The sequence below is a fragment of the Benincasa hispida genome, chromosome 8, assembly GCF_027475165.1.
Source record: "Benincasa hispida cultivar pf3 chromosome 8, pf3_genome.v1.1, whole genome shotgun sequence".
Taxonomy (NCBI): Eukaryota; Viridiplantae; Streptophyta; class Magnoliopsida; order Cucurbitales; family Cucurbitaceae; genus Benincasa; species Benincasa hispida.
In genome coordinates, this window is record NC_143485.1 from 42986441 (window position 1) to 43010690 (window position 24250).

Genomic DNA, 24250 nt, shown 5'->3' on the forward strand with positions numbered 1-24250 from the left:
ATGAAGAGTTGGTGTTGGTGGGGAGTGGATGAATTTGTGGAATCTGTGGATGAGAATGGTCTTATCCCATTATTGAGAGGTGTCTTTCAAATGGGTTTTAGAGAGAGAAAGAGATTTGGATGTGTAGAGATGATGGCTAGGCTGGGATTAGGCAGCTCACATGTGCTGTTTTTCCCCCCCCCTTTTTGAAGTGGCCTGCATGCAGCCTGCAACAGCCTAAGCCCTTTCATTTATGGAACAATATCAAAGCCCATGTTCCCAAGCCATAAACAACACACACACACACACACAGAAATGGGTCCTCAAAAGACTGCTGATTTCAAACTACTCAATTTAAAGCCAATCCTAAAAATCTACATTATCCAATCTAAAATATAAACATTAAATTGAGTTCGATTAGATTAAACTTCTTCGAATTTTTCGGGTTGAATTGGATTGCAGATTGACTATAAAAAATTTTGGATTGACCTAACCCAACCCGATTTTTATATATATATATATCTTTGTTTAAAGTTTGATTACTTTAAATTGGTTAATTTGTGAACTTTAAATATTTTTCTTTTAGAATTATTATGATACTTGTCTTTTGTTTTAAGTTTGTGATAAATATCATAGATATTTGGTTTTTAACATTTGAATTTTATAAGATTTTAGTTATTAATTATGTGTTGTAAATAAATTTACATGTTTTTAATTAAAAAAGAAAAAAGTTATAATCTGATAACACCAACCCGAATTTTGGGTTGGTCTAAAAAATACCCTTAACCCAACCTATGTATACCTGTAGTGTGGGTCATTTGTGCTTATGCAAGAAAAAGTATTTCCTAATCCCAATTCTATTTCATCATTTTTCATATTCATGATATTTTTTTTTAAAAAAAATGAGTAATTGCAATGGGTAACACTTTTAGAGTTAATAATTAAATGTATGATGATATTATTAAGTATTTACAAATATAGGAAAATCTATAAATGATAAACTAGACTCTGTGAGCTAAATCTAAATTTTACTATATTTATTAAAAAAAAATTGCATTGTACTATATCTGCAAATATTTTCAATCTTATAGCTATATTTGCAACTGTCCCAAAAATATAAATACTAAGACTTATAAGAGTGTAGATGGGTTAGGTTGGGTTTGGAGTTTTATGAACTAATTAAAAAATTTGAATTGGTTGGATTGGTTACCCAAAAGACTTAAAGACTCGAGACGTGGGTTGTTGGATTTTTGTAAATTATTTTAAAACATTCAAATTTATCCACAACACATAACTCTTAATTAAAATCTCATAATATTCAAATGTTAAATATCAAATACAAACTTTAAACAAAGATAAAAATCATAACAATTCTAAAAGAAAAACATTAAAAATTTACAAATGCATTAATCCACCGTCAGTTAATTATATATGTGTGTAAAGTTTTTTTCAGTTAATATATATATATATATATATATTATTCGAATTATGTTGAGTAAATCCAAAAAAAAGAAGAAAAAAAAAATTCTAACCCACCTCAATCTTTATATTTTGGACTGGATAGTTTAAATTGTGGAGTTATTAGAACAATTTGAAAGATTCGTGAAATAATAGTAACATATTATAACAATAAATAAAATGAGTATATAGTAGAGGAAATATTTTCTATTGGAATCAGTGGCTGTTGTTATATTGAGAACTGAGAAGTACTGTTTGGTGTTGCAGCAAAGAGATAAGAAATCACATGAATTGATGAAATGGGTATGGCCAATGGCCAATCCAATTGAACAACAAGCATAACACCTCTTTTTTGGAACAATTTCTTGTTTTGGTAGAAGCTGAAACATTATTAACTCTGAAGCTACAGACTTTGTTTTGACTCACATTTATTGTTCTATCTTCTTTCTTACAATGACTGCAACTCACCTACAAAAAAAAATCAACCATAGTTGGACTTTTTATATTCCATTTTGGAGATGTTTTTAACCCACTAAATTTTTTAAATATTTCTCTTTTCTTTTTCTTTTTCATATATATCAGCAATATTTTTAATTCATTAATTTATCAAATTGTATCAATTTTAATCATAAACACCTCAAACTTAAATTAGTGTTACAACATTTACCTTAAACTTTAAAAAGGGCTCCAATTTCAATCCTCTAATAAATTCTCGTTTCAAATATTTTTTTAAAAGTGTTCTCTCTTATACATTCTCAATAGATTATAAAATATTTCTATTATATGAAGTCGATCAAATTTGAGAGAAAAACAACATTAAAGTTAAGTTTTCTTTGTTAAAATTAATGAATTTTGATAGAGTTATTCAATGTTTTTGTGCAAAATTTTATTTTATTGGAATTTAAGAGTTCATGAAGATATTTATACTTTTTTTGGGGTTAAAATTAGTAGATAAATTAGTGAAAATTGAATCAAGGACAAAAAAAAAAGGGGGAAATTGCTATACTTAGTTGAATTCGATGAAATTAAAAAATTAAGGTTGAAATTGATACAAGCTACCAAGTTTGAAATAAAAAATGATTTATTGCTTACGTAACCGGATCTTTTATTGGCATGGCTACATGTCAAGAACATGCCATATAGTACATTTATACATTAACAATGTATCTAAATATGAAAATGTCTTTTAAGAGCTTTAATGTAGGGAAGTGGTCCTCCAAGGGGACCAAAAACATGCCATTTATGGATGTTCTTTTATCCTTCAAAACCACATACAAACTTATTGCCCTACCCTAACTCATCAATGTTAATTGTAGTACAAATTCAATACTCTCAATGGTCATTTTTAGAGTATAAATTTAAGTAATACCGTAATATGGAGAACTGTCCATACTATCTCCATTCATTACGTGTCATGTAGCATTTAAGAATAATGTGAGGTCTACAAATTAAATCAATGATAAATTAATAAATTATTTAATGATATGTCAAATTATGAATGAGAGTAATAGGTCCTACAATAGTACTAGATATTTTCTCCGTTGAATTATGCTCACTTTGGTAAAGTAACGATTTTTTTTGCGTACATATCTTTCATCACATAACCCTATTATATTATTCCCTCATTTTGTATATCACAATTAATGTGGCCACTAAATTATATTATGATATAAATAAAAGAAAATGTGCAGCATGAAATAATATTGGGGTCATAAGAAGGATATACGAGAGAAAGAACATACAAAATTCAAATGGGCTGGTACGTTTGAAGATGAGAAATGTCTATTATCTTCTATTAACAGAAGATTTAAAATTAATCAGTACAGAAAGTAGTTTAAAAGCTGAAATAAATTATTACTATTTTGTCTTATTTTGGTAAATATATTATAATATTCATATCTTAATGAAATATTACAATGTAGATTCTATGATATATAAAGTTGAGAATGTTGACAGAGACCTAATGATAATGACAAAATAAAAATATACAAAATGGAAATAATTATGAGATCATTATAATCAATCAGTATCAAGTATGTAAACCATCCAATTACACTTCAAATTGCATATATTCCACATTCCCAACATAAAATAAAATGAACTTGAAGAGGTCAATTTTAACTATCAAAATTTAATTTCATTAAATAGAACTCCTTTGAAGATTGTATAAGTGGTGAAATCAACCTCTTTATAAACCCAAGATGGAGAATTAATAACAATTAGACAATAAGACATCTAAAATCAAGCTACAAAACACACAAATTCCATAAGAAAGCCAAATCTAAAAGAAGAAAAAGGGAAAACAATGCCTATGATAACCATAAAATCAACCCTTTCACAAAGACAAATCTTTTAGTCATAATAGAAAATCGATTTCACCACCTATTCAAGTTCAGAGTTCAATTTGATGAGATCAAAATTTTGAAGTTAAAAGTCGTCTAACACTAAGTACAGAGCAATAAGAAATTTCCCTCAAAAAACTAACACTAAAGAGGGAAAGAAAAACACTAACTCTGTCAAAAATCATCACAGATGACATACCCCATAAATAATATATACTGATCTAATGCCTCTTCTATGCCTGCCAGTTACCAAAAATTTCATTCGCAAGCAAATGATCCCCCACCCAAAATAAAGAAAAGACTTACCAACATTTCACATTCTTCAAGATCATGCAGAGTTTATATTTACAGGGAATAATATGCTATCTATGTGTTAATATGGGCAACTCTTTTTATTCCCAAGTGGGTGTGTATGCTATGAAACTACACCAAGAACTCTTATCAGGTCAGACTTCTGTTCTGTTGTAAGCCTTGATGGATACTTGACATCAAATTTGATTCTCAAATTTCCCTTCTTCCCAGGTTCCTTTGAGATTGGCATTCCTTCATTTGCCAGAACCATCTCATCACCAGGTTTGACAATATCTGTTATAGGGATCATGAGAGTCCTTCCATCCAGAGAAGTAAGTTCGAGAGTTTTACCTGTGAGTGATTCCAGCAGCGTTATTTCATGGTTCATCACAAGATCATTCCCATCCCTCCGGTATGTAGCATGCGGTTTTTCATCCACTACAAATATAAGATCTGCTGGAATGATGCCAGGCTCCTGATTTCCCTTCAGAGGAAAAGTGATCTTTGTCCCCTTCTTCCACCCCGGCTTTATATCTATTGTCAATATCTCTTCAACTGTCCTGAACTTGCTGCAAAAGAATCGATCAACACCACATCAGATATAAACTTCAAGGCATATTCTTTCACAACGGTATAAAAGAAAATCACATTACTAAAAAAACCAGCACGTCCCAAGTCTTGGTTTCAATCAGATTCATAATCACATCTAAAGTGTGCATGTGAGACAATTGCAAGCCTTGGAATACACGAAATTATTCAAGAACTTGTACCTATACTCCAGAGACATTACAATGCCTGCATATGCCTTGGAATGAATAATAGACACGGTGAAATAAATAGTTCATACATTTGAAATCATGCCCCTGCTACATGTTAAAACTAGAAAGTTCATCTTATAGAAACGGCTGATATCTTTTATGCTCAAAATCAGCTTGTTATGGAATCCGGTCATCTACTAGACGTTGTCTAATAATAACAAGGAATTGAATTTTGAAACCTGAGAAAGTGCACCTAAAAGTAAACAAGCGGACTACCCCCAACGCTTTAGGCAGCCCCGAGACTTTCTTTGTCTAAAGAGGCAAGGCATAAGCCACAACTTAATTTTCTTTTTCTACAAAAACCATGGCAATGTATAATCACGTATCTTATTAAAAAAATGCATAATCAAGTATTATTAGACTTAATAATTATATGAAAGCAATAGAAAAAACTCACACAATCAGTAGTTCCTTCAATGAGAATTCTAAAGGATGGATCTTAGTTAATAGTATTGGTTTATACTCCTTTCATGGTAGAGGAGTAGGCAATAAATTAACATTATTCTTCTAACCATTATATACAAGGTATAAGGACACAAAACCTCCAAGCCTCAATGTGTTCTTAAGGAGGCACAAACTTCTTCCACTAGAGCCCATGATCCGAAGGCATTAGCTTCAAGGCTAAAGATTTGTGTCTAGCCTCAAAGAGAGGGCGTAAGCAACAATAACTCTTCGAAACATAGTTATTGTCATGAAATCTATTGGGCTCAAGAGTTATGCAGCGACGTATGTATTCAAAATAGCAGTGAAAACCAAGCAAGAACTTCTTGATGGGGGTAAATAGAACACATTACGAAACATTCTACCAGAACTAGAAGGGGGCCAAAGGGCAATCAGAAGTAAACATTCTTTATCGTGCTAAGCTCCCATGAGCCATACGGCAAGCATATCTCAATCACATACAAATTCTTCAATCTTCTTTGCGATAGAATTCCATGAAAAGGGAGATTGAAAAGAGGCCAACGTAAATACACAGAGCTCAGTTACCAAATACAATCCAAAGGAGACGGCATGCAATGAAGAATAACATAACGCAAATATCAAGAATCAAAACAATACAACATCGAATTGAAATTTGAAAGAAGGAAACCGAAAAGTCACATACCCAGAAACATCATAAACATTCCTCGAAATTCTCATCTTCTTTTTAGCGCCTTTATAGAGCTCCTCCAAGGTACAAGGCAACGCATTCTCAACTGCAGCCGCTTTCTTCCCTTGAACACCATTCCCATTCTCCGTCCCATTCCGAAACCTAAAAAACTCATCCCTAACCCCTCTACTCTTCCCACCCCCATCGACATTATTACTCCCGCCACCACTCTCCGATCCGAAAAATTCCGCATAAATATCATCCGCGTTCCTGGGTTTAAACTTGAAGGTGGAAGTATTAGGATGTTGGCGTTGAAAATGCTGGTAAACCGGAGTATAAGCGGAGGAGGAGGTGGCGTGAGGTGTGGGCGGCGGAATCTTGCCGGACTTGAGGGTTTCTTCACCGTAAAGGTCGTAGATCTGACGCTTTTGAGGATCGCTAAGAACATCATAAGCCTCAGAAATTTGCTTGAATTTGGCCTCAGCTTCTTGTTTGTTAGAAGGGTTCTTGTCTGGATGCCAAAACAAAGCTAATCTCTTGTAAGCTCTCTTCAAATCTTCATCGCTGGCGCTTCGGCTTACTTTCAGTATGTTATAGTAATCCTTCCCCATAGTTTTGTTTCTCTGTAACAATGAAAGAAAGAAAGAAAGAAAAAATCGTTCTTCTTTGCTTTGCTTTGCTTTCTTCTTGCTCTTCGTTCGTTGGGGTTTTCTTTTTCTCGCCGGAAATTGGGAAGAAGAAAGATTGGCCGTTGGATGAGTAACGGAAAAGAGAATCCAGCTCCGAATCTGACGGTTATTTGGAAAGAATTCGTGTAAGAAAGGAATATTGTGTAGTGGGACCCACGATCTTGTGGACTCGGTTTCTAACACGTGCCCGAATCCGGGGCGTCAGCAACCCGACCCAGTTTTTCCCTTAAATATTATTATTATTATTATTATTATTTTAATGTAAGTTTTAGGTAAATTAGACAGGTGCAAACTCTATTCATGGGTTGGGTTGAGTTAACTTGGGTTGGATTGAAGGATTTTTTAGGTTCAACTCAATTGTTCGATTGGTGAATTTTTTCAACCCAAATAATTCTTATTAAAAAACGAACTCAACCCAACCATGAAAATTTTGAATTGGGTCGGTTCGGGTTACTTGAGTTATACATCTAAAATTTTATTTTAAAATAAGTAAAATTTTGATTTAATTATGTATATATACTTGTGTCATAAGAAAGAAAAATAAATTTTAAAATCAATAATAAGTTTGAGTTGGTTCAGGTTATTTTAGGTGAACTCATGAACCAACTCAATCTATAAATGAACTCAACTCAACCCAAATGAGTTGATAATCCAACCCAAATAGCATGGATTGGATTAGGTTGATCAATTTTTTGGGTCATCGGATTTTTTTAACGCTCCTAGTAAAAAGCAAACAGATAGTAATATTATTTTTGTCTTACTTTGTAGTTTGTTCAATTTTGGTCTCGTACTTTCAAATGTTCGGTATTAGTCTGTGTACTTTTAATAAATATTAAATTAATTTTTTCGAAGTTAATTTTGAAATTGGTTAACTAATAATAATAATTTTCATGTAAAAAATATATAATACGTGGATATATTTCTAAACTTTATAATGGAAATGCTAATAGATTAAAAAATGACAATAAGTTATCAATAAGGACTAAATTTAAGACTTATTGAAAATACAAGAACTAAAATTAGAAATTTGAAAGTATAGGAACTAAAATTAAACAAAAGTATAGAAACCAATACCTAATATTTTTTTTCCACTAAAACTAAGTGGTTTTTCATTACTCACTTTCAGTTATTTTTATCGATTGATATTATTTCTAGTTACTTTAGTAGATTGACATGTGGTAAAAAGTGAGACATAGTTTCAATAAATGCTAAAAAGTTGAGTGTTCATAGTGGCTACATAAGTTGACTCGGACACTAACAGATATTAAATGAAGAATAATTTTATTTAAGTGATTTAAAGCTGATTTTAGATGAAACTAGATGAAGATAATTATTAATTTTAATCCGTAATGATTAAATCGAATTTAAATTGATACAATCATTTATTTAGTATTTTAATAGATACATTTCCAAAAAAAATTGGATATAAGTTGATATTTGCTATTTTTTCTTATTTCTTATTGGGCATTCTGCAAAGTGGAAAGTGTAGTATAATAATAACTTGATAATAAAAATGGAAAGTCGTTTTAAATAATTAATTTTGTGTTTCAGCGTACAAAACTTATAAAAGACAACTAAACGTTCCAAATGATTCGCATTATATTTTGATGTTAATTTAATGTAAAGAAATGTAAAGAAATCAAGTCCGATCAAATAATTAATTAAATGGTGGCTTTAATTTATAAAATTGTGAAATACAGAATAATTAAAGAAAAAGAAAATTCTATTTTCTTTCCCATTACGTTTTTTTCCCTTATTTTTTGAGAAATACTCTCACGTTACGTTATGTCAATGTTATTTTAGGTGTAGGTTATGTGAATGTTAAATAGAAAAGATATCTGATTCAGTGATTTTATTACTATTGTTTTGAAAAGCACTTTTCACTCATAATACTTGTGCATAAAGGAAGTAAAATTTAAAATACTATATGGTTGCAATTTGATTGAGTGATTTTTGGTTGATTTTTTAAAAAATAAAAGATATCAAATTTGACTTCATATCCTTTTAGTTAGGAAAAAAACAATGTCGTCATGATTTGAAATCTAATGAATTTGAACAAAAATCACTCATTATTTGGAAGGAAATTTTATGGTACAGAGTAGGAAGTGAGAAAAATCCACCAGTTTCAGTCGGTGGGCATCTAATGAAAGTGATTGAAATAATAAAACTTTGGATAAAAATAATCATCAATTTGATTCATTTCACCCAAAATTAGAAACATTGCATTACCTAACATTGGCAACTTGCATTGATTTGATGTTATTGTCAAAGTTGACTGATCATACAAACAATTACTGTATTCCTTTCTGATACCGACAGAAAAATAATTAATTCAATTAAGTACGTTAAGGTGAGTTAAAAGTGAGTATAGTTCAACGGTATTTGACATATACTTTTTCCACTGGTCAAACTAATAAGGGGAGAGAAAAAAATCAATTGTGCGGCATTCTATTCTTAGAACAAACTTCCAAATTTTGGGTTTGAGTGCCAAAAAACCCTACATGAAGCTAAGGCTGTCATCCAAGAGAGCAGAAATTTGGAGTGTTTCCAATCTGTACAAACAGAAACCATTAAATTTCCTCAAACTCAAATCCCAACAAGCAGTTCCACCGTCAACTTCTTTTGCTCTATGGTGTTCCTTCAAAGTTATGAAGGCCCACCCAGTAAATCATCACAAGCAAATAATGTAAAGAAAAATATACAAGTGAAGAAGATTTTCAGGAATAAAATGCCTATTTACTCTACCTCCCTCCATGAGATCCAGGACAAGCTGCACCAAGTACTTGTTCCAATAGTGTTGTGATCTCTGCAAACTCAGAGGGTACCTAATGTCAGAGGCAGCACATTGAGGAAGCTCATCCTGGTAAACAAATCTTGCCGCCCGCTGTTCGAAACCTCTCGTACTATTCTATAACAGGCGTGATTGGGATAAATGGAATGGAAAAACTACTACACTCGGCAGGATAAACAAAAACAACATCAGGAAATGAATTCACTTCACACGACTACGGCTTTTCCAGTGACCCCGTCATGAAGCTGCAACGATCCGTCTTTCATTAGGTTAAGACTCAAACTCTTGAACCTCTCTCTAGAATACTGCCTTGATGCCTTTCGCCAATCCGTTCCAGTTTTCATCATTGCCACAAACTCGTCGTAACTTATTTGTCCGTCCTGACATTTATTGTTTTTACAAGAAATTAAAATGAGCTTATTAGGAAGAGAACTAAAAAAAAGTAAACATTGAACCTACAGATTAGAAGAGAGAGCTAATGGACCATATTTCAAAACGTTCAGATACAAGACAGCATTTCATCCCCTCTTGATCTTTTCAATGAACATCCAGTTGTGCAGTAGTATGGTGGAGTAATAAATAATTATTGTAATTTTAGTCTCTCAATTGATTTAGCTAAAGTATACCATATACACAGTTATTTTTTTCTTTTCTTTTCCGGGTCTAGGGATAGATTAGTGGACTAGAAAGTCTCACCTTGTCTGTGTCAACCTCGCGCATGATCTCATTCAGCACATCACTATCGGTTTCACCTGCTTCATCAGATAAGGCTACCCGTAGCTCATCTAATTCAATGAACCCACTTTCATTTTTATCAAAAAACATAAATGCTCTGCGAAAATGCTCGTCATTTTCCATCCTTTGCAAATGTATTGTAACTGCTACAAACTCTCCATAATCCAGTACACCATTACCATCAACATCGGCCTGTCGAGAACAGACGATCAGTTGAAATAATTTGCAATATGTAATACCAAAGTAAGTGAACTGAAATTCTTCAAGTTCCATTCAGGCAGGCAGCATTCCATGTCAAATGTCCCAAACATTTCAGGGTAAAAATGGTTGACATGAATTCATATCCAAATGATTATTAAGAGATAGCATGGGGAACAACATTGCAATTTGGAAACAAAATATCAGGAAAAAGGATTGGAATGCTTATAAATCATTCAAGTAAAAAGAGTAAGCACATTCAGCGGTAAACTTGAAACCATAAAGCAAAATTTCAGTCTGAATTGAGGACATAGAAACTTACCACTTCCATGAGCATTTTCATCTCGGGCTCAGCCAATTGTGAGCCAACCTTTTTTAGTCCCGCTTTCAGTTCCTCAAAAGATACTTTCCCATCATTGTCAGTGTCCATCAAAGAAAACATATCTCTGATCACTTCAACTTCTTCAACAGATAAGTGCTCTGCTATCACCTACACATTTTAGAAGTTTAGGTATCTCCTAGTTATCATGAATTCCATCACTGTAATACTTATTCAGTAATTCCACTTTTCTTCTTCTTCTTTCTTTTTTATTTTTTTATTTTTATTTTTATTTTTATTTTAATTGGGAGCTCAAACGTGAGGTGGTGATCGAACATCTAATATTTAATATTTAAGTTAAGTTAGATGTGTATGTCTCGACTAATTAAGCTATGCACAATGTCATTTAGTAATTCAGAAAATAATAGATCACTTTAAGGCTTACCCTTAGGGCTTTCTTTTTGAACCTATTCATAACAGAGAACTGCTTGAGTCTCATCCTTACAATATCTCCTAGTGGAACATTTGGAGCTTTTTTTGCATTTTGTAACCAAGGATGATCTGTAATTATAGTGAAAGAGCTGTCAGAAGACAAAAAATTGAACATATGCTGTGGAAAATTTATTCAAAGATCTATTATTGATGATGAACGTCAGGAATAAAAAGGACAAAGAAAAGGCAGGTTCAACATGTATTCTTTGTAGCCCCCCCCCCCCCAACCCCGCGGGGGGAAAAAAAAAAAAACTGCTAAGTCGCATTATTTTGCTAAATGCCGTGTTTGTTATGCTTGGATATAATTCGTCATGAAGCAAACTTCCAACTCAAGGAAAAAGGTTAGATATAGGTAGAGGTACCATCATTTTAGAAAGAGAAACGGATACTGAACACGATGATAATGCAAGATTGGAGTACACAAATCACAACCGTGAAGCAAATTTCATCTCCAGGAAAAAAACAAAGAAACAGATTCTCTAGTCTCCAAATAATAGAGATGTCTGACATGACAGCAAAGGAAGCCAAATGTATCATGTTCAAAGAAAATGCGGATTAGACAGGTGCCAGAGTGATTCTGAGCTCCACCAATAAATCAGCATTGCTTCAAGTTTCTACCCTTAAATTTCATTGGGGGCACACAGACTTTAAACCAACTTTATGTGTATGCCAATGAATCAAACAGTACTCAAAGTTGAACCAATCAGCCCTTAACAGCACCCACCAACAACTAACTGAAACAATGGCCATTTCAGGCTTCAAGAATTAACCCAAGACAGTAATGAGAAGCAGCAGTAAACTACTTTTTTGGTCGCTATATCATTGAACAATCTGTACTTAGCAATGTGTTAATTTTGTCAATTGAGTAAAGGAGAATTTCTAACTCAATTTCATATTTACATCACAAATGTTAGAGAACAGTTGATAAAACGAATCAATTAGATTTCATGGTAATTAAGAGATATAATTTGCCATGCTGTCTAAATGTTGTTCCATGTCACTCGATGTACCAATATCTCCACAATGCTTTTTCCAATTAAATATGCCGGAATAGTAAAATTGCAAAACTTCGTCACTTTAAGCACTAAGTTGAACTGATCAGTATGTCAATAATGATACTGAAATAGTGAAATTTAAGTTGAAATTGAAAATGAAACCAATAATAAAAAGCCAAAAGAAAAAGTAACTATCGGATTCAAGTAACCATGAACCTACTCATGGGGTTCTCGTATTTAAGCCGATAATTTGAAGGCAATGCAATTCAGTATGCTATGCTTAAAAAATGACCAGTGTGATAATTTTAAGACTGCTATGAAAAATGCCGCAGTCCACTTGAAATCATTGTTTCGTGGGAAAAAAGGTGGAAAACAGATATTACTATTTGATTCAGAGATATAGCAGATTTCAGCTACACTGAGGCATAACTCATATCTCATAAGAACTAAACTAAATGAAAGAGATACCACACAATTCTCAGTTCCGGGCAACTAACAAATGGCCTGTTTGAAATTCTCAAAAAAGTATTTTTAAGTGCAAAAACATATTTTTAAGCATTTTGGAAAGTCCATCCAACCCAGCCATAAATTTCAAACGTCCAGGATGAAAAAAATACACCAAACCCTGATTCAAGTGAAAAAGATAGATAGTTGCAACTTTGCACCCAAAACTCAAAAGCAACTAGCCAAAGAGCAATCTTTGGGTGCATCCTCAGCTGCCCCCATCTTTGTGCAACCCACCCCAATCACACAGTAAAAGAAATTCAAAATTATTTTTAAAAAGAAGAAAAAAGAGTTTGCATGAAACAGACAGTAATTGGACAATTGGATAATTTGCTAGGTTGCACAAAGTTAGGTGCAACCTAAGATGCACCAAAGTATTTTTCTTTGGATGAATGTGGGAAAAGAACAAGCCGAGCTACTTACCAAGCACCTGCTGAGCAGTTAAGCGCTTCTTAGGCTCTGGCTCCAACATCTGCCGGACAAGGCTTTTAGCACTCTCTGAAATCTGTGGCCATGGTTCCCTCTTAAAATCAAGTACGCCCCTTAAAATTGCCAGAGCTACTCCTTGTTCAGTCTCTAATAACAGATTCCCAAAATAGAAACAATCAAAAGACTTAACCATTTAACTGATCTTGAAATCAGATTAACTTAGATTTGGAGAGGTCTAAAAATGGCAAAGAAAACCATATTACCAGCCCAGAATGGCGGAACCCCGCACAATAAAATATATAATATCACACCCGCACTCCAAATATCAACCTCTGGTCCATAGTTTCTTTTCAATACTTCTGGCGCCATGTAGTATGGACTCCCCACTATCTCCGAAAACTTTTCCCCTAAAATCTCGTTAGATAGAAGCACTTAAGATTCAACACACAATCGATAAAAAATGCCATAGCTTCCAACCAACGAAAAATGGAAACAAAGGAACTTAAAAGACAACCGAATTAAGCTCTGCTGTACTCAACGAAGAGGAATCGAAGTCCAACGAACTTACCAGGCTTGAAAAACACTGAAAGACCAAAATCAATTGCTTTGAGAGGCGAATGCTCCTTCTTGTTCGCAAACAAGAAATTCTCAGGCTTCAAATCTCTGTGCATAACTCCGTTAGCGTGACACATCCTCACCACTTCAGCAATTGTTCTCGCCACGTTCGCTGCAGCACGTTCGGTGTAGTGTCCTCTGGCTACAATCCGATCGAAAAGCTCACCTCCCTCGCAAAGCTCCATAACAAGATGAACATTCTCGTTGTCCTCGTAGGTCGCTTTAAGCTTCACTATATTCGGATGTTCAGGCAAATTCGACATTATAGCAACCTCTCGCCTCACGTCTTCTATATCCACTGCAGTCCTCAGCTTCCTCTTCGATATCGATTTACAAGCCAAAGCCTCCTTCGTCTCTCTATCAGTACACAGATACGTGATCCCGAACTCTCCACGGCCTAGTTCAAGCCCCAGTATATACTTGTCGCTGATTCTCGTCCGGTGACTAAGCGGCATCACATCTTTCAAAACCCTAAGTGGAGCCGGCGACCTAGCAGCAGTATCTCGAGTATACGGATTCGATTTCCGCTCTTTTTCATTCTTCTTCCGATTCACCGACTTCTCGTCCTCTGTAGTCTCCGGTCTCACACACGCGTTACAATTTCCCATGCTCCAACAAGAATCGCAAGAAAAAGTTCCTTGTCCTCGATCTTCAGTAAAACCTCGAGTCCCCTGTGGTCGTCACCGTGAAGAAGTCAGTCGCCGGCGGCAAGGCAGGTAGTTATCGGCGAGGAGAGAAATGCAGGGGAGAAAAGAAAACGCGGGGGTCGGTTGAGAAAAAAGAAGGTATTTTGAAAAAATCATGGTAATGATATCTAATTATTATAATATTGGTTGAAAAGGGTAAATTAGGAAGACGACGAATTATGATTTGGAGTAATTAATTAATATAAATTAAATTTTCTAATCATAAGAAGTTGGATTAAAATAATACGATTTCCGCTACTAAATTTCTCTCATTTCTTCTCCCCTTTGTCCATTCCCCAATTTTGCATTTAAAAAACCATATGAACTATAAAGATGAAATTATAGTTTTAACTTTTTTTTTTTTTTTTTTTCAAATTGTATGAACTAAATTTATAATTTAATCTTTTAAATATTACAATAAATTAAAAAGATTTAACTAACTCGTAAAAGAAAGGTAATATTTTCTAGCCAACATGAGAACGTGTATTTTACTATCAATTTCATGGTGAGTACATATACTACATATACTTCATTATCAATCTTGCGGTTCGAATTCCCTTCTTTGTAAGAAGGAAAAAAAGAAAGTTAACTTTTCTAGCATTTATTACATGTAATCAATAGTTTAATTATATTGTATCATTTGTGTTTAAATATTAATTTTAATTTTTTATATTAAAATTTGGGCTAAATTAATAAAAATACTCATAAAATAAAAGTCATGACATTAATTTTGATCTTCGTATAAGAGTGTTGGAAAATTAAGATTAAAAATTGTGAACCACAATCATTTTCAATCTCAAATTTCACCAAAATTTTAAATGAAATTTAAAAGTAATTTTGAAGCTTTAGGAAAAGTCAATAATAATATTACAATTATTTTTAAAGAATGCAAATATTATCATAAACAACCTAAACTTTACTAGCTAATTATCACATCAACTGATAATCTGGGCAACATTATAAAGTATAAATTATAATTTGGGGCCAAATGAAACTACATAGTATTTAAGCAAAGAGTCAATCTCAACCGTTGATCTTGCAAATTTTTGTTGGTGAGGTTGATGGAAGGTCAAGATTTACAGCCAATAATTGTTGAAGTTGTTCACCAGCTGAAGGGATTGATGTAAGGGGCATTGACTCATTCGACTTTGCCTAACCCAAAAACATCTTAATTAATAGTATTATTATTATATTATATAATAATAATAATAATTATTATTATTATTATTATATGGGTAGTTTTGTCCATAAGATTTTGGCGCCTACTAAAGGTATAATTAGACTCCCCATTTTTCATATTAACCTAAATCTGGTTTTTTTTAAAAAAAAATTATAAATTTAGTCCTTATAATCTAAACAAGATCGATATTTTGTATCCATAATTTAAAAAGTTAGAATTTAGTCCTTATGACTCGATAAAATCCTACAAATAATTTCAATATGATTTGATAAATCCTTCATAAATAATCTCTATCATAGTGTTTAAATTCTAATTTCTCTAAATTATCGGAACCAAATTCTCAATTTAATCTAATCTTTTCTATACTTGTTTTTTTAATAGTTCAAATGGGTTATTTTTAAAACTTAGAGCTGTTTTGAAGCATTGGTTTATAACAAAATGATAAATTAATTCGATGTTTGCACGTGAAAATGCATCAAATTAAATGACTAAATCATTATGTCATTGTTAATTAATAAAATTGATTAAAGAAATTTTCTTTGTTCAAATTATTTAAAAGAAGTGACCTAAATGAAAGTCTTTACATGTTGTGTAATTCATTTTTTTAGTTAAAATTAGGTAGAATAGTTGTCCAAGTACAGTACAATAGCAAAAAGTACATCCCTCACTAATTTTTTTAGTATTAATTAGTTAAACATTAATACGAGTGATCAATCGATATTGTTCATTGTTCAAAACACAGTATAACAAAATTACAAAAATACAAAAAAATAAAAATAAAATAACTAGCAAGAAATTTTAACTTATTTATTTGTTAGTTTAAATATTTATTATTTATATTATTTTTCAAATTACTATACAATAATGACATTTCATTGATATTTCTATCAACATTATCATAAAAATAAGATATCATTATTTTCATTGACATTAGCGTCTAAAATACTTCTAACAAATTTTAACTGGTTAATCCAAAATATGTAATAGGGTATTAACATTTTGTTTTTTAATTGAGAACATGTGGGTATAGAAAAATTCAAACTTCTAATATCTTAGTTGATGATATATACATAAATTAATTGAGTTGTGTTCAATATCATTAAGGTATTAACTTAATAGGACCAAAACAATATCAATATATTTGTGCTTGATTATAGTAATAAAGATTACTAAAACACAAAATTTTCAAATTAAATGGTAATAGGATAAAACACACAAGTCTCTAAGGATGTTCATGGGTTGGATTGAATATTTTTTTAGATTCAATCCAATTATTAGAATGGTAAATTTCTTTAACCCAAATGACTTTATTAAAAAAAAAAAAAAATGAACCCAACCCAATCATAAAACATTTTGGGTTGGGTTAGTTCAGATTGGTTCGGGTGACTCAGGTTGTTTATTTAAAAATTTGATTTAACTATTTTCATATATTGAATTAAGATTAACGGCTTAATTTCAATTTATATGATGTAAAATCTCTTTCCAAAATACTAAAAAAAACTATTTTTAAGAATTATTGGATAATAAATTATCTAAAAAAACTAATGAAATTAAATAAAATTAAAATAAATATATGTATATTTAATTATATTATAAAGAAAAAAATATATATTTTAAAGTTAATAATAAGTTTGGGTTGGTTTGAGTTATTATAGGTGACTTATGAACTAATTCAATCTATAAAATTTTCGTTTATTTGAATCTAACCCAACCTAAAGAGTTAATACTCAACCGCACGTATTGAATTTGGTTGATCGGTTTTTTTGGATCACCTGATTTTTTGAACACCCGTACGTGTTTCTTTCTCATGGTATAAATAGATGTGTAAGCAAAGAATATATCATAAAGAAGAAAAAGTCTAAAACATTGAGCAAACCAAGACTAGAAGAGATGAGAAAGGGAATGAAGGTAGGTAGAGAGATTTAGCTTGGTCAAGGAAATGAGAAACTAAAGACTTTGAGAGTTCTATTTTCTTCATCATCAAGCCAATTTACTTATTTTTTTTCTTATTATATTTTAATTTCTTGGTAAGGTTCCAAAGCCAAAGTCAACAAAAATAATGAGCCTATACTTTTTCCCATCTCCTTTAATTTTGACAGGCAAAAAAACAACCAAACAAAAACTTAAAACTTCCCCCCTCTCTCTCTATTTGTTTTTTCTTTCCCTCTTTTATATATATATATATATATAGAAAAATATTTAAATTCAAATTTAAATTGATATTTATTTTATAAAAAAAAATCTCAAATTAACATATATTATTTTTTGAGGAAATTAACATTAAAAAATAATAAAGAATATATTAATTTCAAATCTAATTCAAATTAATAAAAATAAATAGGTTATATAAATTAAGATTATATTAAATTAATGAACCACCATAGTATAATTCTTTGAACATTATGTAAAATTAAGATATTCTTGAATAAAAATATTGCTATACAAATACAGTTATCCAAGTATTCGCAATTATTTGAAAAAATATTATTACAAAACAAATATTATTATTTAAAGATGTCGAAGATCTTTAATTCTAGATAACCATAATCTTAATTAGTTATCTTTCTCTAAAAAAAAACAAACAAACAATTTGATAAACAATATTTACATTTATAAGGTCTAGAAACTAGGGTTGGAAATACTAATCTTAAAATGATAACTATTTAGAAATTAAGAATGAACATAAAAAATTCAAAAATAAATAAATGAATGAATATATGAACATTTCAACGTATTTAACTCGAAAACTATGGTTGGTTAGAGGGATGTGTTTTAAAAGATAAGATACAAAAATGGATATATGGAAAAGTCTTGAGATTTGGGAGTGGCGTTGGAATTGCCACGTGGTGCAATGCAAAGAAAAGAAGACATCTTATGGTCCCCCTTGACTTTCCCCTCAGTTTCAAATTCACGTTTATTTATGATAAATTTTCACTTCGAAAAAATGCGAAACCATTTATAAAAATAACAAAAATATATATATAGATAAATATTTATGGATTTTTATCTGTATTTATTAGTGATAGATTTTTATCCGTTTTTATCGTTGATGGACACTAATAGTTTCTATCCGTCTTTGTCAAAGAAGATTAAAATTTTGATTTTTTGTGTTAATAATTTTTCTTATTTTTTTATTTTTGAAAATCTCCCTTTGTTTATTATTTTTACATATGATTTTTTTTTTTATCTTTGTAGCTAAACTACATTTATGTTGGTATTTAAATTAAAATTTTAAGAAAATAGAGAGATCCATTTTGTATCTCATATCTACTTTCTCTTTTAATTTTGTGTCTAATATGATATTTCAATTTTATATTTAATATATTCTTAATTTCATTTTTTTAAAAAAAAGTTAATAATTCACAAAATCTATTATATAAAAGAAAAAAAATTAAAATGATATTTAGAAATCTTAATTTTAAGTAATCTTTTAAACGTAAAATTTAAAATGTCCAATTATTTGAATCTCGACTTCCCTACTTGAGTATTGTATGAATATACAGGAAGTGATCCTCATTGGTGTGTGTGTGTTGGGTTGTTTTTGTTCGTGATAATGAATTTCTGGTCAAGTCAATTTGAGGGTTATGGATACACGTGCGAATTTAGGTAACAACTACTGAAGAAAAAGAGAAATGAAACTACATCCGACTAGAGATGGACGTAAGCTCATAAGCTACGTAAGGTATGGATAATCGTCCAAGTCTTTTAATGTGAAACAATAAAACCTCAAATATTTGATTATCATGGTTGGATTTGGTTGAGTTCATAATTTAATAAGAGTTATTTAGACTAAAAAAACTTACAACCTGAACAATTGGGTTAGGTCTAAAAAGTGTTTCAACTCAATCCAACTCACACTCATAACACATCCGTGTGTGAAACAATAAAGTTTTCCTGCAACTGCAAGCGGGTTAGTTCCAACATACAAGACTAAGTTTGTAATTCACTCGTTGAGAAAAGTAATAATACAGATCTTAAAGAGAAATTTGAAGGACGATCAATATTTTCTTCAACCTAATGGGTCTATCGTAAGACTAGCATTTTTTTTCCTTTTGGTTTAGGTGAACTAGAGCCTCATCTAAAAGTAGTGTAATCTTTAATTTGATGGAAAAGTAGGTTTCAAATGTACAATAATTTCAACTCCATGGCAATAGTATTATAATAGTTCTAAGAAGAAGATGTACCAAAAGAAAAACATGTCTAGAGGGGGCAGATTGCAAAGTGAATTTGTAAGGTAGAGGGAAAGGGAAATAATAATAGAGCCAAAAAAAAGAAAAAATTAAAAAAAAAGAAAAAAAAAAAAGGAGGAATTGGGACTGAAAAAATATTAGTATATATGGCCAAAAGGGAAAAGGGAAAAAGGAAAAAGGAAAAAGGAAATAATAATGATGATCATTGAAAAGGTGATGTTTGAAGGTGAGCATAGGATACTTTAAAACCTGGCATGCATGAATGAATAGTATGCCTATAAATAAACAAATTAATAATAAGAGGAAAAAAAATAGGTTTTGAGTCTAAAAAATTCACACAGTTCAAAATGTTAAACATCTGAGTTTGATTTTTAATTTAGTTTCTAAGTTTCTTAAGTTTATTTCAATTTTTATCCTCAATTTTTTACTCAATACTTACTTTTCGTCTTTAATATTAGCGTATATTAATTAATTGAAAAAAAATTATGATTAATTAAGTTATACTATTTTTCATTATTATAAAAATTTTAAATTTCACTTCATAATTAGTTTAAATTAGTTAATCAACATTAACATCAATAATTAAAGGTGAGTATTTAATGGAAAAAAAAACAATGTTAAAAGTGTAAATCATGAAACCTAAAGACCAAATTGAAATGTAACTCGAATCTTGTAAAATTGTAACATTTTTTTAAAATCTTTGTGACTAAATTGAAATTAAATCCAATACTTATATACTAAGTATATAATTGGATTAACTTTTCAACCGTTTGATTTTGAAAATAAGTAATTTTGGGGAAAAATTTGGAATTATTTGACAGTCATTCAAAATAACTTTTGAAATACTTCCAATGTGTATTTAAACCGTTTTTAAAAGAACTTTTAAATAAGAATGATTTTTCTAATTTTTTTTTCTCCAGTAAATCAAAATAAATCATAGGTGTATAACATTTTAAAAGTTAGGAGAGATTAACAAAAAATATTTGTCCCTAATAATAATTAAAATGAAAAGAAAGAAAAGGGCATGTTAGGCAACATCATGAAACCATGTGGCCTTCTCCTACCCTTACTTCCACGCCATCTTCCTCTTCATAAAGTTGGACCATGTCCTTCCTTTTTCATTTCTTCCTTTTTCTGTAATTGCCTTTAAATCTTATTTTATTTTATAACATTCATACCTCTTGACGTTGTTTTTTATTTCACTTATATGTATCATTCAATATTTGTGCATAGAGTTATTTGAGGTGCGAGTTTGATATCTTAATCTTAGATTGAGTGAGTTTTGAGTTTAATCGAAAGTTCGGAGAAATTTAGGTTTATAAAAATTGTGTTTAAAGTGTAAGTTTATAAAATACGGCTTTTAAAAAAACTCATAATATGATGATTTGAATGATGTCATATATTTGTTAGTTAGATTGGAGACGTGCAAACTCTAAACCTTAGGAAATCCGATTATTCTAACTTGCGCCTCAAATTAGAGGTGGACATAAAACCAACTAAAACCAAACCAAACAATTCATATTATATATAAAACTACAAACTGAATTGAACCTATATTATATATAAAATTGAATCGAACTAAACCAAATTAAAATGTAAACGTGCGTATATATAATTGAAAACTGGACCAAATAAAATATTGTGATTCGGTTCGATTCGATTAGGTATATGTATCAAAACTATTCCCATCCTATAAGTTAAATGAATATGATGTATGTTTGTTTAGAAGTTTTTACTAAATAATTAATGACGACTATTGATATATTGATTTAAGAAAGCAAGAACTTTGAAAGATATTTTTGTTAAGGTTGACAACAGGGCAGGAGGGGAGTTCCTCGTCTTGGTCTCGGTCTCTGATGAGGGAATTTACCCCATTCCCACCCCCATCCCCCTCCCCTGCGTCCCCAGAAAAGGTCCTCAGTTTGACCCCCCATCCCTAGATAAATTGGGAATTCAATTCGGTTCGATTGGGGTAGGACCCGATCTCGCAGGGAATTTTCCAACCCTAATTTTTATTTTGTGTTAGAATTTACTTTTGGTCTCTAATCTTTCAAAGTAACAATTTAGTTTTAAATTTTTAGTTGGTAACAATTTAGTCCGCGTCCTTTCAAAGTTGTACGAATTTAATTCTTGAACTTTAATAAATATGATTTAGCCTATGTACTTTACAATTTATAACGATTTAGTTCTTATAATATAATGGAAAAGATTATTAAAATTTAAATAAAAAAATGTTACACATATGTAGATAAAAAAAATTATCGGGAATTTATATATTTTTTTAATAAAATCCAAAGATTAAGTCGTTAAATAATAAAGTTGATACTTGATTTTGAAGATGATTTTTCATAATAAGAACTAAATTGTTACAAGTTTCAAAGTGTAGAAACTAAATTTATTACTTATTCAAATTTATGAATTAAATTGTTATAAATTTGAAAGCATGGAAATTAAATCGTAACCAACTCAAGTTTAATTATTAAATGGTCACTTCTAAAGGTTGAGAGGAAAAAAAGTATTTTTTTAATTGTTCTTTTAATATGGTTATTATTATTGACAAAAGGCTAATTCCCGATTAGAATGCCCATTATCGTGTTAACAGGACAATGGTAAAATTCATTATTCTAAGAAAATGGTAGTTACCTTATTAAGAAAATAAGTATATATTATAATTCACTAGAAGCAATAACCCTTAACTAATGTTCACACCAAAAACTTGTTATAAAAATTGCTACAAATTTTTAAGTTCAAAGTCAATATTGCAATACCTATATTTCGAGTGGTATGTACTCGAAGAATTGGCTTTCATATACCTATGATAGTCATTTACCAAATGAATGATGAAATTACAAATAATTGCATTTGAGATTAATTAAAAGTTGACATGTATCCTAAATTGAAATTGAAGACATAAATTAGCGAATTACAATAATGTCACATGTGAATCAAGACACTTAGATTGAATAAAATTAATTTGGTACAATTTGACATTATTATTTTGGCTAAAGTTCAATTGAGCCAAAAAAAAAAAAAAAAAATAGGCATAATTTGACTAAAATGTCAAATAAAGTCCAAATCTAATTAATTAGACCTAGAGGTCAGGTCCATGAACCAAGTAAATCCAAGTTCATAAAGCTCACCTGAGGACTCTATAAATAGAGGAGTTCTCTTCATTTGCGGAGATAAAAAATTTTAGATCCCAAAGAGCCAAATCTCTACAATCAAAAAACTTTTGACTCCTGAAGTTGATCACACTTGAAGATTGAAGTCTTTTGGAGATACAAATATTAGAAAATTGAAGACCTTTGGAGATACAAACATTCTTTCAAGACTCTAACTTCAAGAACATCTATCGCTCCGCTTCCATCAACACAAGTTTAAATATACAAAATACGTTCCTCCGGAGGCCTCGTGGGAACATTGATCCTCTAAGAAGATCATCAAGCCCAAAAGGTCGATCATCAAACTCAAGGGTTGATCATCCAAGAAAATCAACAAGTTTAAAGATTGATCATTCAAAAAGATCAACCAGTTTAAGGATTATAATTTATTTTGAAAACGTCAAAAAATTATGTATTAAAGATTGTATTCGCTATGCTGAAATTAATATAAAAACCAAATTCAACTCCACGAAATAAATTTTTCTAGAACTCACGTACGGCGTCAATACTTGTGGTAAAAGTTGATACACCACTTGACAAATTTATAAGTAAATTTTGATTTTTTTTCTTGATATTTATTAAAAGAATAATACTTAAAATCAGGGTCTCCCTTGGTCTCCTTTTATAGTTCTTAAATAATAAATAATAACTTTTTTATATATTATTTTAGAAATTTGCTTTTTGTTGTAAAACCGAACTTCAAATGGAAATGAAGCCAATGTGTTCATATTGAAGTTGTCTCAAAAAAGAAAACAACGGTCGTATTAAATAAAGAAAAAAGCAAGCTTTATATCCGTCAAAATAAATATATTTTCGTCTACTGTTATTATTGTCATTATTTGTGAACGAATTCCCTTCTTTTACGAATACCTTTGTTTTTTTTTAATATATATATATATATAATACTATTACAAAACAGCTTCCGAACCGTTCCAAAACTAAAATCATATCAGTATGTATGTTATAATTAAATAAATCTTGTATGTGCATATAGTATGTCATTTAGATTTAAAATCCCACCATTGGATGCATGTTACATGCATTGAAAGTATGTTATAATTGTTATAATATATAGTGTGCATGTTAGGGTTTCTTGTATTTAATATAAATGTTATATTAAATTTGAATGCCTCATGTATGTTATAGATGAATAGCATGTCTAAAGTTTTATAAGTTATTATAAAATTGGGTTAGACATTTAAAATCCATAAACAACAGTTGCATGCTCACGTAGGTTGACCACCTGTTTTAATTGTTAAAACTTGTAAAACCTAGGTTACAAACTCAA

General features: G+C 30.7%; 2 protein-coding genes across 3 annotated transcripts; both read right to left on the reverse strand.

The window, feature by feature from the left end:
• Positions 1-3423: 3423 nt before the first annotated feature.
• On the reverse strand, positions 3424-6765 carry LOC120082876 (DNAJ heat shock family protein). Of its 2 annotated transcripts, XM_039038239.2 has the most exons (3): positions 5994-6748; positions 4422-4639; positions 3424-4364 (listed from the first exon to the last, which is right to left on the reverse strand). In XM_039038239.2, exons 1-3 carry the CDS (start codon positions 6587-6589, stop codon positions 4195-4197), a joined length of 984 nt encoding a protein of 327 aa, XP_038894167.1. In that variant the 5' UTR covers positions 6590-6748; the 3' UTR covers positions 3424-4194. The 2 variants fall into 2 exon arrangements, with proteins under 2 accessions (XP_038894167.1, XP_038894165.1); XM_039038237.2 differs by having other exon boundaries at positions 3424-4639; positions 5994-6765.
• Positions 6766-9220: 2455 nt separating this feature from the next.
• Positions 9221-14561, reverse strand: LOC120082875 (calcium-dependent protein kinase 10). The gene is made up of 7 exons (XM_039038236.2): positions 13699-14561; positions 13394-13537; positions 13125-13277; positions 11156-11271; positions 10714-10881; positions 10155-10385; positions 9221-9838 (listed from the first exon to the last, which is right to left on the reverse strand). Exons 1-7 carry the CDS (start codon positions 14351-14353, stop codon positions 9665-9667), a joined length of 1641 nt encoding a protein of 546 aa, XP_038894164.1. The 5' UTR covers positions 14354-14561; the 3' UTR covers positions 9221-9664.
• Positions 14562-24250: the final 9689 nt, after the last annotated feature.

Coding starts and splice junctions, on each gene's coding strand:
- LOC120082876 (XM_039038237.2), bottom strand. CDS start 6,589: ATGGGGAAGGATTACTATAACATACTGAAAGTAAGCCGAAGCGCCAGC. Junction 4,640..5,993: donor AATGTTTATGATGTTTCTGG/GTATGTGACTTT, acceptor ATTCTTTTGCAG/CAAGTTCAGGACAGTTGAAG.
- LOC120082875 (XM_039038236.2), bottom strand. CDS start 14,353: ATGGGAAATTGTAACGCGTGTGTGAGACCGGAGACTACAGAGGACGAG. Junction 10,882..11,155: donor TCAAAAAGAAAGCCCTAAGG/GTAAGCCTTAAA, acceptor TAAAATGTGTAG/GTGATAGCAGAGCACTTATC. Junction 9,839..10,154: donor GCGAGGTTGACACAGACAAG/GTGAGACTTTCT, acceptor AATAAATGTCAG/GACGGACAAATAAGTTACGA.